The sequence below is a fragment of the Pygoscelis adeliae genome, unplaced genomic scaffold, assembly GCF_000699105.1.
Source record: "Pygoscelis adeliae isolate BGI_AS28 unplaced genomic scaffold, ASM69910v1 Scaffold67, whole genome shotgun sequence".
NCBI classification, from domain to species: Eukaryota; Metazoa; Chordata; class Aves; order Sphenisciformes; family Spheniscidae; genus Pygoscelis; species Pygoscelis adeliae.
Window position 1 is genome coordinate 5362465 of NW_008825271.1, and position 17189 is coordinate 5379653.

Consider the following 17189-nt stretch of genomic DNA (forward strand, 5'->3'; position numbering starts at 1 on the left):
GAGTATAACCATCACCCCTGTGCCACTGGGAAAGGCAAGTAGTGAAGACAGCAAGTTGAAAGGATAGATGTTTCATTTCAGGCTTTCCAAAGAAAACGAAAATAAAATGAGCATTCACAAGGCTTGAAATGTTTTTACAAAACCTGTATTTAAAAGGAAAAAAAAAAAGCAAGTTGCTAAATGAAGACATTAGAACAGTGAGCTTTCTGTTTGTATTTATTTTAGCTTGGAACATAAATGATTACTCATTTTGTGGTGAACAGTCATCTGCTTCTTGATTTCACCTTTGGGTCCTCCTGTGCTGAACGAGAATGCTACATATAAATACCACTGAGGCTTTTAATGAAAACAAAATCATAGCAATACTTGTTAAAGTCTGAGGGGATGGGGAAGAGGGAATTAAACTTGTGTGTGACTTGACATCGTCCAGACAGGTTTTAGAAAGCAAGCTGCAGCAACAAGAAACGTTAGAACTGTGATCTCCAGAAATGATATGGTGGAGTATTAGTCATTGTACGGTCTCACATTAAATAAAGCATCACACACCACTGAATGATACAGAAATGTGTTAGGCAGTCATTAGCTTAGCATCTTCTTTCTCCATTGAATTTTTTTTTAAAGTTCTCGGGTGACTCTAGGAGCCATTTGCTCCTTATGTTTTGTAATAGCTTAGGACCTGATCCCTCTGAGCGCTGAACTGTCATGAATGGGCTTACTGATGGGAAATGAAGATACGAAAGCTTTCTAGTTTTGAAGTTCTTCGCTGTCGTGCATTGCACTCTCCTATAAGCCTCACAGAAATCTTTCAGAACGCTGTGCTGGTAAAATAAATGATCTCTGCTATAGGAATATATCACTAAAAGTATGAGGGCTATTTTTTGACATAATTTCTTAAAAATCGATTCTGGGCTGTGTTTCGTGGCATAGCTTCGCTTCTGAAGCCAAGGGAACATGTAGAATATGGTCCCGAGTGCTCAGAGACTGTGGGAGAAGGGGGAAAGTGGCATGATCTTTAGGAGACTTAGATCAGAATTACATTGATTGCAGTACCACAGTTCTGTCTGTGACAAAACTGGTGACTTATGTTTACTGTGTCTCATAGGGTAGAAATCACATCTTTTTGTGAGATGTTCTGTAGCTTTTTAATGTTTTCCCTGTTTATTAGGGAACTTTATTTAGCCCTGTGACCTTGTTCCTTGTTTTAGTACTTGCCTCTTCTCTGTAGCGTATCTGCGAATCGAAGAGTCACTGGCTGCTCTGTGATAGTGTGATTTGGAGCAAATCAGCTGCATAGTCCCCTACAACTACATCACAACACCTACAACTAGGTGCTTGGTCTGAATGAGGCAGTGAAAGTGCGGGAGGTAGATAACGTAGGTTTCCTTTACTAGCAAGGGCAGGGCATATTAAGTGTGCTGAAGAACCAGTCAGTGAACGCAGAGGTGTTCACTCAGATGCTGCTTAGTTGGGCACGCTGGGCACAGTGATGTCTGCTTTCCCGTCCCAGCTGGAGTTTAGGGGGCCTGAGATGCGGTTGCATGTTAGGGCTGAGATTAAACAGATTAATTTGCCTTCCCTTAGATTGAGAGGTACGCCATTAATGTCACAGGCTGTAATCTAATCTATTAAATCAAATGGGCTAGGGCCCATCTTTTGACTACGTGGTGGTACACTGTGACTCATGCTGGAGCTAAACTCCCTCACCGCTACAGCGTAGCTTCACTTCTAGTGGCTACTGGTAGTGTTCCCTGGCCTGCCTTGTCCCAAGGCACACTCCAAGAGAGCGCTAGTTACCAGGGGCTGCATCTGGGATCGTGCAAACCGAAGTATGGATGACCATGTACAAATACACAAATCTATTTTGTGACCTTGTTTAGCTGATTAACCTGGCCAGAATTTTAAGGTAGACATCCCCATTTGTTACCCAAAACCTTGAGTCCCTGATTGAGCAGCACTTTGAATGGAAATATCAATACCATTTTATGGAGAGTGCAAAAATGTGATGGTTACAGCATTTCTGCGGATTTGGGAGACTTGGCAGTGGTTAATGGTTGGACTTGATCATCTTAAAGGTCTTTTCCAACCCAGGTGATTCTATGATGCTATGACCTTCTCAGTTCATCTTGCAGGAGATTCACCAGACTTTGGATAAGGCTACGAGATGGCTACCTTTCACCTTTTCTAATTCTATCTCATGGTTAGGACAGTAATTATTGATTTATTTATTTTTTTTTTTTAATCAAGTCGGGCAACACCTGTGGCTTCGAGTTAGAAGGAGAAAATGGCTCTCTGGCCATTCTGTGTTGGAACAGGCTCTGTTTGGGCTCCACGTATTTGCCCCCACCAAGGTGGGTGTCGCTTCTCATGGTCTATGGGCCCCAGTGAGGTTCTGAGTGGGAACCAGATCCCTAGATGCAGCCAGGAACTAGAAATGCCAAGACTGGGACGTTTCTGACTTTGACACAACACAAACTGCAGCCATTCAGAAAACATTCAGGTAAAAATAAGGGAGAGACTATCAGGTTAGATCAAAGGTTTGCTGCTTTGCTGCAGTGTTATTTTAGTTAAAGCAAATGCTTTTAGTTAAAGCAGATGCCTCCCTAACTATTGCCTATAGTTTATCTTTTTTAGTTCTTTCCCATTTCTATAACTGGGACAATAATAATCTCTCTGTTTTCTGGCCAGCTGCAAGACTTGGTTAATATTTGCATAAGGTTGTGGGTTCCTTGCATTGGACATACCAGGTAAATAAAGTGCGTGGTTTGTTACCAGAAGGCAACTTCCCTGCCTGTGAAACCGGGGTTTTCTGTGAGGCTAAGGAGGTATACTATTTTATATAATTAAGAATACACACAAATGAAGGGTTATGCTCTGCTAAACTTGCCAAGCCGCCTTATCTTCTGCTTCTGCATAGTCTTAGACCCGACTCAGATTTGCACCTGTGTTCCTTGCAATTTTGCAGAAAGTACCTGCACATTTCCATTTAGCACTGCATAGAAACACAGGGAGGGGTGGGTCTGCTACTGCCACACAGTAGGTAAAAAGTTAGTAATTAATTCTAATCAAAAGTGAAGACGTGGGTGTGAAGATAATGAGAGGTCTCCGGCACCCCTGGTAGAAAGATCAGAGTTAGATATTAAACAGACTAACTTTTGCTATTTCTGTTTGCAGACAAGATTGTATGTAGCTCCAAGTGAACGCTCAGGAGGAGGGAGGCACCTGGTTTCAACCACACTCATTTAGAGTCTGTCTGAACAGTGTGGTAGTGCACTGTATAAGCAGCTCGGAGCCAACGATGACTTGGTTGCCCCCAGAACCAGAAACAGCATAGCTGTGAAAAACGTAGAACTGCATTTAGCCATAGGGGAAGAAGGCTGTTTGGTTCAGCATCATGCTATCGCAGCTCTGCCACTTCTGGAGCCTGAACAGATAGCGCCTCACCATCCTGTCCTGTTTTGCAGTCATACCAACTCACCTGAAGCAAGAGCTTCGAATCATGCAGATATGCCCCAGACTCTTTGAATTCCAAGCCAAGCCTCATTTTATTCACGGGTTACTTTACACAGGTTCCAGCTCTGCTGGTTCCTGAGGAGTCCTTCCCGAGGTATTTAATTCTTCCCAAGCTTTGGAAGAGGAGCCTGAAGGCCTCACTCAGGGCTGATGATTGGCAAGTGTGTAAGGCTGCAATGCCTAAAGTATACGTGAAGATGTAGCCCGTGATATCCACGTTCACGTTGCCATGTCTCATTCCTCAGCCTTTCCTCAAGCTGAGGATGTGCTCAGAACTCAGCTCCTCTGGAAATCCGAATGTGTAATAAATTAGGACATGGCCTTGACAAATAGAGGCAAAAGTAACATCTCTTCATCCAGTACATCAGCCATTTAGCAGTGATCATTGCATGGTAAAGACAGCTTTTTATTTTCCTTTAGTTATTACTCAAAATTTCTAACAGCAAGTAGGTTTGGTCACACTGTATGTAAGAAAGAACCACTCCGTTGTACAAGTAACTATTTCAGAATGACAATTTGATCATGTATTGACAGACAGGGTGTAGACTGGAAATAATGTCTTTTCAAAAACTTGCCTGGAGAAAGCAGTAATTCTGCTTGGCCAATGAACTGAAATTCCAGTGAGGAACGGAGCATTTCTATTTCTGATGGCTTTGAGCAATTCCAGTAACTCTAATACTGTTAAAGCATTGAGAATTGCACAGGCAGTAAACCTGATGCATAGTCATGAAATGTGTTTCAAAATTATAAGGAGGTTTTTATGACTCGCAAAGAGTTTTTTTACAAGCAAACTGAAAATATCCACCCAAACCAGTTACAGAAATGACTTTCCCTCAGTAACTTTCTAGTTTGCATTTTTCAGTTTGGGGAATGTTTGTGTTAAAAGCTGTCTTACAGACAGTACTCAATCCTGCAATTAAATACAAATTTGTGCTTGCAACAACAGTCTGTTCTTATGGGAAAGACACTGGATTTGTGACACAAATTGTGAGCTCACTGTATAATTGTGACCAGGAAGGGAACATGAGATGTAAGACATCTGTTTATACAAAAACCATTTGATCCTAATAAAAAAAAAAAAAGAGAAGTTTCTTTAAAAAAAAAATCACTTTACTAGCACTGCATATTTTAAAATTCTCCCATTAGGACAGGTTCTCAGTAATTTACCAGATCTACCATTGAGTAGGTAGTACTCCAAGCTTCTTTATTGCAACAGCATCATTGGGTTACGTTTCTTCCAGCTAAAATCAACAGGAGCTTTGTCACTGTCTTCATGGGGAGCAAGGTCAAGTATGAAGTATTCCCACCCATTCCCTGACCTCCCCAAAATCCTGTACCTGTGGAAAATTAATAATGATGTTCAGAAATGAATCCCCAATCACGATGAACTTCACACTGAATTATGATTTGAAGAATCTTACAGGTCATAAACTGTGCAGCTTTTTAAATTTTGTGTAGTTTTTCAAATCTATTCAGACAACTGCCTACAGATGGTTGCTTCTGCGCTGCCACCAGTGTTTCTACATAGCTTTTTTGCTGGTCTAGGCAATGCACTCTTCAGCTGGCTTCTGAGATCTTTTTCTGTGAACGCAACTACTCCCATTAATTTTTAGGAAAACTGGACTCTCAATCCAGAGCTGCAGCAAGACAACAGGACACTGTTAACAACTTAACTACCTTTGAGAGCCTTGAGCTTATAGATGAGGGCCAAATTTTTCAGCATCACAGGAACACAGGAATGAACTTGGCAATATCCGAAGGTCGGTTTAGCCCCTTACCATTCTCCACCAATGAGCAACAGTGAGCACTTAGGGACAGGGTATGGGTACAGGCAGAGTCTTAATATATTCCCAAAAATTTCCGTAAGCAACAATTCACAGACTTCCAGCTTTAAAGCTTTCATTCATTTCATCATGTTTAATACGCTTACCCTACGTCAACTTGTCTTACTCCTTTTTTAGCTTATCTGTCTGACCTCCGAAAGGTTCTGTGGCAAGATTAATTATGACATATGAAAAAGCACTTTATTTTAAATTGGCTGCCTGATGACTACATTAGCTGTCCCTCCCCTTCTTGTACTACAGGGAACAATGAATAATCATTTTGTGTTCAGTTTTTCCACTTACAGTCCTACAACTCAGATATTCCCGATGCGGAAGTCAGAGTTTTTGCAGTTTCCAAAAATTTGTGCTGAAATTCTTTGGAAAGCGGCTCATTTGGCAGCATTCTTCTAGTACCATGGCTGCCCTCAGAAATTTATTACACATTACACCTCAGTCCAACAATATCATCCTGGAGTTTCTTTAGACTGGAATACACCCAGCCTTGTCAGTTTGTTACTTTGAGTTTACTCATCTGTCCTAAAATGCCTTTTATTGACCCCTCAGTTTAGGACTAATGCAAGGCTCTAGTGCCTGTAGAAAAGAACCGGCTTACTTTGAAAACTTCTCTATCACTTTGGTGTTGAATATTGCTACAAAACCCGCTTTTTTTCCCCCCTCTAGCCTAATTCCTCAAAAGGCCCTTCCTATATCATCTGTCAGTTCTCTCTCTGGCAAATGCCTGGCTTTTGATATATTTTAACAAGGCTTTTTTTTTTTTTATTAGCTTTTTTGTTAGCAAGGTGATCCTCTGAATTGATGTTAGCCTGCATCCTTGGGGCTTTCTATGTAACTAGCTTATGCAGAGTGCTTGTGCTCCTTGTTTGGGTAAGAGATCCGCTTTTTGAAGGGTGGCACTTCCAGTAAGCCTTTGCCTTTGCCCCAGCTCGAGTCCTCCTGGGCTGAAGGAGCAGGAAGGCGGGAAGACGGGCGGTGTCTCCTCAGCATCCACCCAAGACAAGAGCATCAAAACCTCCCAAATTGGTCACCAACTCGACACGGTGTGGACAGTGTTGCAGCACCTCCCGGATGCTGGGAAAAGGGAGGTGCAGAACTCCTTCAAAATAAAAACAGCCGGGGTTGACAAACCGTCTTTTAAGATAACATACTCCCACCTAGTGGCTCTCTTCCATTCAGGAAAATGCACCGTCTCCAGCAAATTGGGAAGTTAACTATGAAACTTGTATTTAAAGGATGGGTAAATCAGGTATTTACTAAGTCGACATAACTGCTCAGTAGGTTTAGAAATGTTGATTTTTTATTCCTGGTTCACTGTTGTAACATCTAACCAGAAATCAGGAAGGAACAGTTAAACTGTGTTAACACTGATTTTCTTCATAGTTGCCCACAATGTAGTGGTTCTTGTTTTAGTTTTTCATCACAGTTTTGGTTGTGTCACTAGGCTTTGTAGGAAAGACAATAGCTAGATACAGAAAAGCATTTAAAAGTCATTCTGTTAGCTGTACTTAATGAATACCATAAAAAACCCCAAAGATAAGTCATGGGATTCTAGGTGTGTATAATATATAAATATGTATAAATATGTGTGTGTATATATATATATGAAAGAAACACAGAAAACCACAAAAAAGGTTACATTGCTTCAGACTTTCTTAATTGTGTCTCCAAGCATAGAACTTTATCCTTACAGCCTCAGGTAAAATACAAAGAAAATTACACAGAAGCATCATAAGTTCTTTAACTATAATTGGTATTGACAGTCCAGAGTTTCCCGACTTAAAAGCTAGTTAGCAGCTCACAGCAGCTGGATTATAAATTAAAAGGATGTGGGCTTGATAAATCGATGCCTTTTAGGATTCTCAGAATAAGCTGGAATTCAAAGCCAAGTATGAACAGCCTAAAGAAAGAGTGGAGTCTTTCCACTTTTCAAACTACAGTTAAGGTATTTTAAATATTTAAATCTAGAAAAAGTAAAAATTAAATCTTGTTCTCCACTGTTGCACTCAATGTAATTTATTTCCAGAATTACTAAATGTTCAAAAGGTAATGTGACATAAAAATCTTTAGCCTCCCTGGTAAACTTCCAGTTAATATCTAGGTCAGATCAGGTATGACCAAAGATTTACAGTTTGATGTCCGATGCCTGTTTGGTTCTGATGTTGAAACATGCTCTAAGACTTTCACAGAAGCTACCATAAATTCAAGTATTTTCTGCCAATATTTGCAGAGAAATAAAAAAAACTGAGCAGTGACTGAGAGGGGACTGTCTCCGATCTTTCTGAGTCCTCTGGTGAGGACTAAGACACCAGCGGTGTGATGAAAGGAAGGCCACTCCGTAGCTCTTTGTGCTTCACGTCCACGGGGAAAGCACGGTTGTTGGGGCAGTAGCCACTTTCAGAAGAACTAAAAACGCCAAACCTCTCTAACTGCTGCTGTACAGACGTGCGGAGGATATACTGCCATTCCAGAATTCATTTAAAACGTCTGCCTAAAAAGCAGACGGGAAAGCATTCTGTAATGGTGGAGCATCAAAAGACCGCAGTACTGCAGGACAGGATTCTCCATCTCCCTTGGCCCTTCCCTCCTTCCCGTCCTTTCTTCCCTTCTATTCCCTGACATTCACCTCTTCTTCCACCAACCCTTTGCGGTGTTATTTTTCTCAGCAATTCCCATCCGCTCCTTCCCTCTGGGGGTTAGCTGTATTGCCAGAAAACAGCTGTTTCGCTCAGTGACTAAAGGTATGGCTTTGTCGCATAGGGTCCAGCTTTTTAGAGTGAGATACAGAGGGAGCAGAAAGCAATAGTTCTGGAGGTCATGAGGGGAAAAAGAAGCGAAGAGATTTTATACACGTCGTTATGCGCATTTTACGTCACTCTACACTCAGCAATATTGGCTTAAAGTTGATTTAATTCAGTTAACAGAGAAATTGTTGATATTCATATCTAAGTGAAGACAGAACATGCTTCAGGATCCATTTTTTCATATTCATTGCATATCTGCATGTTAAAATCATATGGCATGCGTGTCTCAAAGTGGTTTACAAAAAAAAGCAAGCAATTCTGTCTGATGTTTTCTCTGCAATTAATATTCTGTTCCCCCAAATGCTTATTCCAGCAATATCAGATTTTGTAATTTTATAATTAAAAAAGATTCCAATTCTTTTAAGGCAGAAACCTGAACGAGAGCAAATGGCACCTTTCAAGAAAAAAGACCCTTTAGGCACTAGGATGCCTTGTTAGGAGGATCCTACTGAACAGGCGTTGCAGCTACTTGATAAAATGAAACCCAAAATAAAATGGACTGATTGACTGAAACGAAGTCTTTCTAGACAGCTTACTATAATCAGATTTACAATCATATTATGTCTAGGTTTTCTACAGAGACCTTTGTCTAAACTTCAAAGGACGCCTGCTTCCTTTTAAAGTATTTCCACTACCGACATATCAAACCTGTCAGAGTGCAGAAATACTACATACCCTCTTTTCCCACTCCAGGCCATAGTAAAATTTACACTGACAAAAAAGCTTATGCTTCTATTAAAGTATATTACAACTGCAGTAATAGCCCACTCCAGGAATATATATATGCTGGGGCTTGCTAGCATTCCAATGAAACAGAAGTTAAAACATCAAGGACTTCTGTGTTACAGCTACCTAAAATAACTTAGAAGGAAAAGCAAAGCAACTGTCTGGTGCAGTGCTGTAAAATAAAACGTGTAAGAAAAAGGCCTCTTTCACATTTGCAAATTTAGCCAAAGGAATAAATGTCATAATCTTGGCAGGACTCTGCCTCGTTCCTCATCCATCAGATTTGTGACAGTTTCAGAAAGACATTTCATGAGGAAACTAACTCAGTGTTAACAGGAACTGTATAAAGCTTTAGGGCAAATAGCATATTATTTGCAATTTAAAGTCATTTTCTAACCGGAATTTGTGCCAAATGCTTTTTGTAAATTAGGCTGTAACTCTTGTAAAATAAGCCTAAAGTAAGTTTCCATTTATCAGGTTTAAAAGTTAAAACAGTTATGTACTAAGGTACTGATTCAATAAAGCAGTAAAAAGCTAAATACTCTGATAAGTAACACACATTGTTCTGGGCCTGATCTTCTTTCCCATCCCTTAGTGAATCTTCATTAAAAATAAGTAACTTAAAATACGGCATTAATTTGGATGAGTGGTATTCATATACGTATGGGGAGAGAGAAAGAAATTACAACTGTGAGAAACTGTCCCTTTGCTGTGAACAGTTGTCACTCCTAGAAATGGGAATTAAAATGTTAATCGCCCTTCTCCTTCTACCACACTTACCCAACGATGGCTACTGATAAATGAGTGAGATATGTCTGTTGAGTGCACAACGCAATCAAGTACTATGTGAGAGAAGGGGAAGAAATTAAAACAAGGTGGAATTCACTGGGGGCAGTGCCTACCTGGAAGAGGAGAGAGGCTACAACTGTTCCAACTTGATAGAATTACACATTGTGATAAAGGTTAAAAGTAACTAAACCTAACTTTATAAAATGGGAGATTGACGGAAGGGTTTGCTTGGTGAGGATTCTGCTTGTTGTAATACAAGAAAAGCAATGTTTCAGAGAGTGCTGAGGTGAATAAATAGTTTTGGCTTAGCCATGAGAAGCTTTCAGGTGTGCAAACTCTTTTCTGAAGACCTGAAGTTATCAGATATACTGCTTAAGTTAATAAAAATATTGTATTCCCTTGTAAATCTTGTCTTATTATAAAAGAAATAAAATATATTCAGCTCAGACTTTATCATGAGTCACAGCAAAATCCAAGACAAATACAGGTTAGAAACAGTTGTTATTAGTAAAACCTAATTATACTGAACAATTAGACTGTCAGAGAGAAAAAAGCAGCTAGCACCTGTGGGCCAGGGGGTAGTGAGAACTCTGATATACCCAATTAGCATGGGGGGAACAAAGGAAGAAAAGGATCATTAATTTCTTTTACAGAGGCAGGGGCCAGCGAGAAAACCAAATGAGTCTTTAGTTCCTACATCTGACTGATATTTAATAAAAGATAACAACGTAGCTGTTGAATACTTTTTGGTTATTTTGATTTTCTCTTTTATTCATGTCATGTCATAAAGTGAAAAACCTGATGGCAAATTTTTATGTTTTCCTTGAGACCTTCTGCTCTTAAGTGCTGGAACAGGTTAACATTTCCAGCTGAGCAGCTGTTCAGCTCCTCTATCCTAGAGCAGCAAACAGTCATCTGTGCTCCAGAAATGGCTGTACAGGGTAACCCATCCACTAAGATGTCACTTACATGAAATACAAAGAAAATGCTGAGGAGTTGTGGTTTGGTTTTTGGTTTTTTTTTTCCACTTAGAAGAGATTGTCTGCATTCTTTCAGTACTTCCCACCAGCAGTAACAACTGAGACACATGGAGTTCTCTGCCAGGGAGTGAGCAGTCTCCAAGGTAACAGGGACACTGAGCTGCAGTCGAAATGCCCCAAACTTTATTTAAATTAATATACCCCAAATTCATTCCTATTAGAGGCTTTGTGGCTGATTTAGATGTGGTCAAAAAACAAGCGGACACCTGAAATGAAAAGGTGGTGAAATTTAATCTTGAAGGCAATAGCTTTGGTACGTTGGCCATTCAGAACTTTTAAATGGAGACATGTCATTTGTAAAATACATGATTAGTTTATCATGCCATTATTAATAAAAGGATAATAAGCTTTGTCTTTGAAAAATAAGCAAACTTGAATAGGTAAATGTCTAATATGATGTTGTGACAGTTTTATGGCAGTACACATTTAAAACTAGATTGCTAAAAGCTCTGGAACATATTCATGATAAAGATGATTTTGCATGTCCCCATGTTAAAATTTCTGGGATCCTCTGTCTTATTAGTAAGTACAGTTGAGCATTTAAATCTTAGGAAAAGGGAGGGGAAGTCTTTTGTGAAAGTAGTTTAGCTTTGAGAGACTTCCATTTGCTAGATGGGGAAAATGGGCCACAACATTTTGATAATAACAAATTGAAGAACTCGCAAACTAATCCCATACTCTTTATTGACCCTGGCACATTTGATGTGTGCCCATCAAAGTGCCACGCTGCAGCTACACAAGCTGTGACCCCTAAGGAGTTTTGATGGGAGTTCAGTTTAGGCTTGCTAAAACTGCAAGGCCTCCAGCCCAACTGGCTTGAGAAGCACCTGTAGCTGTTGTTAAGCTAACGTTCATTTCTAAGAGGCTGAAATACCGACTAAAACAGGAAGGATTGAAAACAGACCTATTTCACTTAGGTATTACTGGTCAACGTGGACCTGCATGAGCATAAGCGCTCCCCGAAGCCCAAGCGCACACTGGAGCATATCCTAAAGGCCCAAATGTGCCCTTTAAGAGCGGATATAAGCCAAAAGACACAAAGTAGACCCGCCGGGTTTTGAAGCGCAAACGGTGAGCCTAACAAACGGCCCTCCTTTAGGAAGGAAGGAAGGGAGGGAGGGAGGGAGGGAGGGAGGAAGGGAAATGTGTCCTCATTCTTAAAAGAACTTTGTATTGAGATAGATACATATATCTGAAAACAAAAAGCTTCAATTAATGGATTACTGCCCCCCGCCCTCAGGGCGGTCACGCGGCGCCGCCAGCACGCGACGTTCCAACGGCTTTCGCTGCCGCCTCAGCCCGGCCAGCTGCATCACGCGCACCAGCAATACTCTTGCGTCTAACGGTCGCCTGTTTTAAAAGAGCTCGCGTGCTGGGCACCGCCCTCTGCCTTGCTGTGATTGGCTGGCGCCGCCTGTCAATTATGCCCGTGCCCACGCTGGCCGCCTGGTGATTGGCTAGGTGGGGGCAGAGCGGGGGAAAGCCGTGGCGGTGAGGCCAGGCGAGTGAGGTGGCCGGCGGAGGTGTCGGCGGGGCTTGTGTCCTGCGGCTCGTTCTCCCGGTGTGGCGCAGACTTCCTACGGGAGAGCGGGAAGTCGTGCCGTGGCCTCGCCTCCCTGAGGATAGCGGCGGGGGGGGGGGGGTCGTGGCGGCGGCGTGAGGGACGAGGGCGCGAGGAGAAGGGGCCGCGGCGGCCGCCCTCAACGTGCAAGTCGGCGAGAGTAGCGCAGGGTATTTCCGGGGCTGCTGTTTTTCCCTCTTTTCTCTCCCTGTCCCACGTGCCCGTCTTGCCTCCTCAGGTGGCGTTTTCGCCCTGGGCCCCGTCCCTAGTCCACATGCTTCCTCCACTGGTCTCCTGTCCTAACTCCTCGGTGCCTCTTCGCTTCTCTGGGAGTGTTGTGGGCACCCTCATCGACTCTCATGATTTTAGTCTGGTGTCCCCTTGCTGCTCTTACCTGTAACGTTACAGATAACGTTCTTGACTGGATGTTGGAACTCACTGAGACAAAGAGAAAATTAATTTAACTCTTCTTTGCCCCAACTTTGTTGTCTATTTCCATACCTTGTTAGGCCTGAAACTGCTGAGAGATTTCCTGATTACGGAATCATCATGCAGCTTGTAGGCTGTGAAACACAGTAAACGTGATTCACTTACTGAAAGGAGATGGGACACCATTTGTAGCAGGCAGGAATCATGCTGTTGCTGCTGTTGTCTGTTGGGGATTTTTTTGTGCTCTACCCTGTTTCCTTTCTGGAATCTCATTTTGATGAAGCTAGGAGTTGTTTGGGGATTGGCTTTTTTAATGAGCAGCGATGGGTGTCATATAAACGTAACGTTTCCGGAGTGGTTGCTTGCCCCAAAACGAATACCAGCTTGATAGAAAAAATAAAATACATATATCTCCACCGAAAGTCTTCTCTTTTTAGGATAGAAAAAATTGCAGTTTTGTTTATTCTATCGCCATTCTAATTAAGGGATGTGTAGAGTCTGTTATAATGTCATATGGAGGCTGTTGCGGAAAGATTGCACTAAAGAACAGTTTCATTATTCGATTCAAAGCACATTTGAAATGACTAAGGTGTTGGGGGGGGTGGGGAAAAGTCCACCTCTGGACAGTAATAAGATTGCATAACATGCATAAATGTGGCAGTGGAAGGGGCTTAATCACTCCATAAATATAGTGTATAATTTTTTGAAAACTTTATGCAAAATCATTTTAATTTGAGATACTGGGGTAGTTTCAGTGGAATATGTAAGTGAAGAATAAAAGGACCAGCAACCATGGGGATGGTTAATGTTTTGAGTATGGAGGCAAAAGCTTGCTTAGTGTGACCAGCAGTCATCTGAAAACCTTTATATATAAAGGTGGGTGGGATAACATTTGCTACATTAATGACTGTGTGTGGCTTTATTTTTACTAATTCTTGTTTCTGCTAGTGGTAGGGAGTTACACAGTCAGCTGTCAGGCAAAATAAACAATCTGTGTAGATAATGGTGCTCATTTGGATAATCAAGCTAAAAGTAATAGTTTAGTTTGTACAAAAGCACCAGAAGTGACAAGCTGAAGAGGAGAAGGTGGCTTCAGACTGTAGAAAAAGGATGCAATTGTAACTGGTTTTGAACTCTTCTTCCCTCCCTTTTGTCAGTGTTCAGTGCAACAAGTTTGAGTTTACTGCAGTGCTTGAGATAATTGGTTTCTTGGGACCTTGAGTAGTGGAAGTCTAATGAAGGGACAGACACGTGAATGCTTATGCACTCTTTACTGTCCTTTTAGTTTCCTTTATCCTCTGCTTTCCAGATACTGTATTAATTGGGGCCTTAACTAGGAAGCCTCATTGTTCACCAAATTATAATGAGTTGACAGGAAACATTTGTGTGAAATTGAAGCTGGTTTTAACTGTTTTTCTTGGAAAAAATAAACTGCTGAAGTCTCAGGACATTATTTATTGGAGCCAGATCCTGAAGATGGAGCAAGCTGAAAATTTTAGGGACATTAAAGAACAAACAGGAGTTGTAGCTTATTTTTCTGGTGGTGATTTTTTGGGCAGCATTTCTTTTGGAGAATGAGCAACATAGCACTTGGACATACCATTTGGGCAAAGGATTGAAGTGTCAAAGATTGCTTGCCTAAGTATTGCAGACCTTAAGGCAGAAAATATTGGGAAAAGAAGATCTAAATTGGGGAAGGAGAAAGAGGCAGTGGAAAAAAATAATCTGACTTGAAAGTTAATTTTTTTTAGGGGCTTGACTAATAAAGTTGGTAATTACCAAATGGGTTCCTTGGTGTGATTGTTTCCCATCACCTAGATGACAGAAACCTAAAGCTGTTGTACGAGATCTTGGCATGCCAGGGAAATAGTGAACAGAGCAGCAACAACCGTATTGATAAACTTTTTTAGTTTTGGAAATTGTGAAAATGGATAAAGGCATGAAAATAAGGACCCCAGAGGTGGGATTATTTCAGCCCCTTACTTTTGCCAGACAGTTCTGCCTAGTTTTATTATATATTGGGTTTTAATTCAGTTACTTTTGTTCCTGAATTCTCTGAATTCTTTATATTAATTAGGCATGGACTTAATATATTTTTAAGTATTTTTGTACTAAAATACAGTTTTAAAATCATTGGTATTTCTATAAAATGTAGTTATAAGAAAGTGGAACTTGTCACTGAGTAGCATATAGGTTTCTACACAACTGTAATAACAAGATTTATGAAAGAATTCATTATTGTACTTGAAGGGCAGCATACTTAGAAAATAGTTGTGATACCACTTATGAAAGTTTACTTATAGAATATATAGTTGCTGTTTAAAGTTCAAGATTATCACAGCTACAGAACATTTGAAAGCAAATATATAGATGATAGTAGTTGGATGTAGGATTGAAGCCTCATGCTAAACAAAGTCACAGTAAATATGTAAGCATAGCATAAGTTATTTTTCTGTGCTTTGATAGCTTCTGTATACATATAACAACTTAGAATTATCTGAATTGAAATATCTGCAATGTTCTGTTGAAGCTATTGCAGATATGCATGAGGAAAATAAAGCTGCAGCAAATGGATGTGGCAAAATCCGAAGTGGCACTCAGAATGAGGCTGCTTTACTGGCCTTGATGGAGAAGACTGGATACAGCATGGTTCAAGAAAATGGGCAAAGAAAATTTGGTGGTCCTCCACCAGGTAAGCATTTCTTTTGAGGTTACGAAGTTGGAGTTTATTTTCTGTAAGGAGAGCTCTACTGAATCAGACTGAAAATTTGTGTAGCCCCATGTCCTGTATCTTGACAGTGACAAGTAGTAGGTGCTTATGGAAAGAGCGTAAGAAACACAGAACATACAGGGTCCTGATATGCTTTACAGTTTCCAGCAGTTCAAGATTTTTTTGTGCTAGACTATGTTGAACACTTGCTCTTTGTGGATTTAAGAAGTCACAGCTTTAAAAGCGGCTAAAGTTGACAGCAAGACAAATGTGGAGTTGAAAATACTGTGTTCCATATGACTGAGAACACACTTGAAAACGTTCAGTGGCACAGAAGGGACAAATAAGTTGGTGATAGCAGGCTTAACCTACTTTATTTCTTGTCTTACCACTTGCGTTGGCCAAAGCATTTTTTTTTTTTTTTTTTTTTAACAAATCTATGTTCTCTCAGATAGCACCAGTGAAGATAATCTAACTCATTTTGTTTTCAGAGTTGACTAATCTGCTCTCCATATCTAACATAACCTCCCCCCGCAAACCTTCGTTCCGAGAAGAAAAATTGATAAATGCTGAGCTTCTGGAGCTTTTATCATTCATTGGATGTGTTTTTTAATAGTGAAGTACAACAGTCAGTTTATTATTCATGCATCGTTGTTCTTTCACTTAATACACTGGAAAACAGAAATTGTTGAGTATGTATTCATGTGTAAACAGATAATAACAGTTGATAGAAGTCCTAGAGAATAACAGAGATTATATTGATTATATAAAAACTACAATCATCTTCTTGGTTACTTTATGGTAGTTTGGGATTTGTTGTCACTGTGCGAACAGGAGACTTAACGCACTTGAACTGGAAAGTTATTGCTGCAGTGAAAAGAAACTTTGTCACTAAAATGTTTTTCTGTATGCCCAATTATATTTCCACTGAAGTCAGTGACAAAAAATAGCAGAATTAAGTCCTGCAGTATACGGAACATGTACATTGCAATTTGGAAACAGCGGCTGTTGGATTTAGTAAACACTTTTCAGGATGTTAACTGCATTGGAAGACTTAATTTTTTCTTGTGTATTAAATACTATTTCAAAAACATGTCTGATACTGTGATTAAGTAACTTAGCAATAACAAATCTCTTGAAATAGCCCTATCCCCTGCTAAAATACTTTTGCTGAAACTGCTGCTGTGGATTTAGTTTATAGAAAAAAAGTAACACTCACAGGTAGTGCAAGGAAAAGCCTTTGTTCAGCACTTTAGATTTGCTTTCCAAAATAAATTTAAATGACTTAGTTTTAAGTAGGGCTGGTAAAAGGTGTTTTTGTTTGAAGATGTTGAAAGATCATTCAACTTTAATGCACGCTTATATGAATGCTGGAAACTGGTGGGTTTATCTCATGCTGCAAAGGCTGAAAGTTTGGGAAATAAATGGATAAAACCCAAATGGTTGAATTTGTTATTGTTTTGAGTGAAGACACATGAACAGAGGATGAGGAATAGTTCAGTAGGTATAAATTTTTTTCCCTAATTATCTCTTGTCATTATTCCACTATTCAAGAGTTAAAACTTACGTTAAGAATACATTGAGAAAATAAGTGGCTTCTAGATCATTTAGTTGGAACTTCTGTGTGTCTTACACATTTACTTCCTGCTCAGTTACTATTGTGTTGAGCGTGATGACTTTGTTTGGCTAAGACACGTTTTCAGAAAAGTATCTGTGTTTGATTTTGAGAACTCTAAAAGGTGGGATTATCTACTCCTACACTTAGTGTGTTGAGATGGTTTG

The 17189-nt window shown here is 40.3% G+C and overlaps 1 protein-coding gene across 1 annotated transcript in view; it reads left to right on the forward strand.

The window, feature by feature from the left end:
- The first annotated feature begins 12310 nt into the window (after positions 1-12310).
- RBM46 (RNA binding motif protein 46) overlaps positions 12311-17189 on the forward strand; it is an 18776-nt gene continuing 13897 nt past the window's right edge. Inside the window, 2 exon segments of the mRNA XM_009329844.1 lie at positions 12311-12335; positions 15228-15389. Coding sequence (XP_009328119.1) covers positions 15239-15389 — 151 coding nt within the window. The 5' untranslated portion in view covers positions 12311-12335; positions 15228-15238.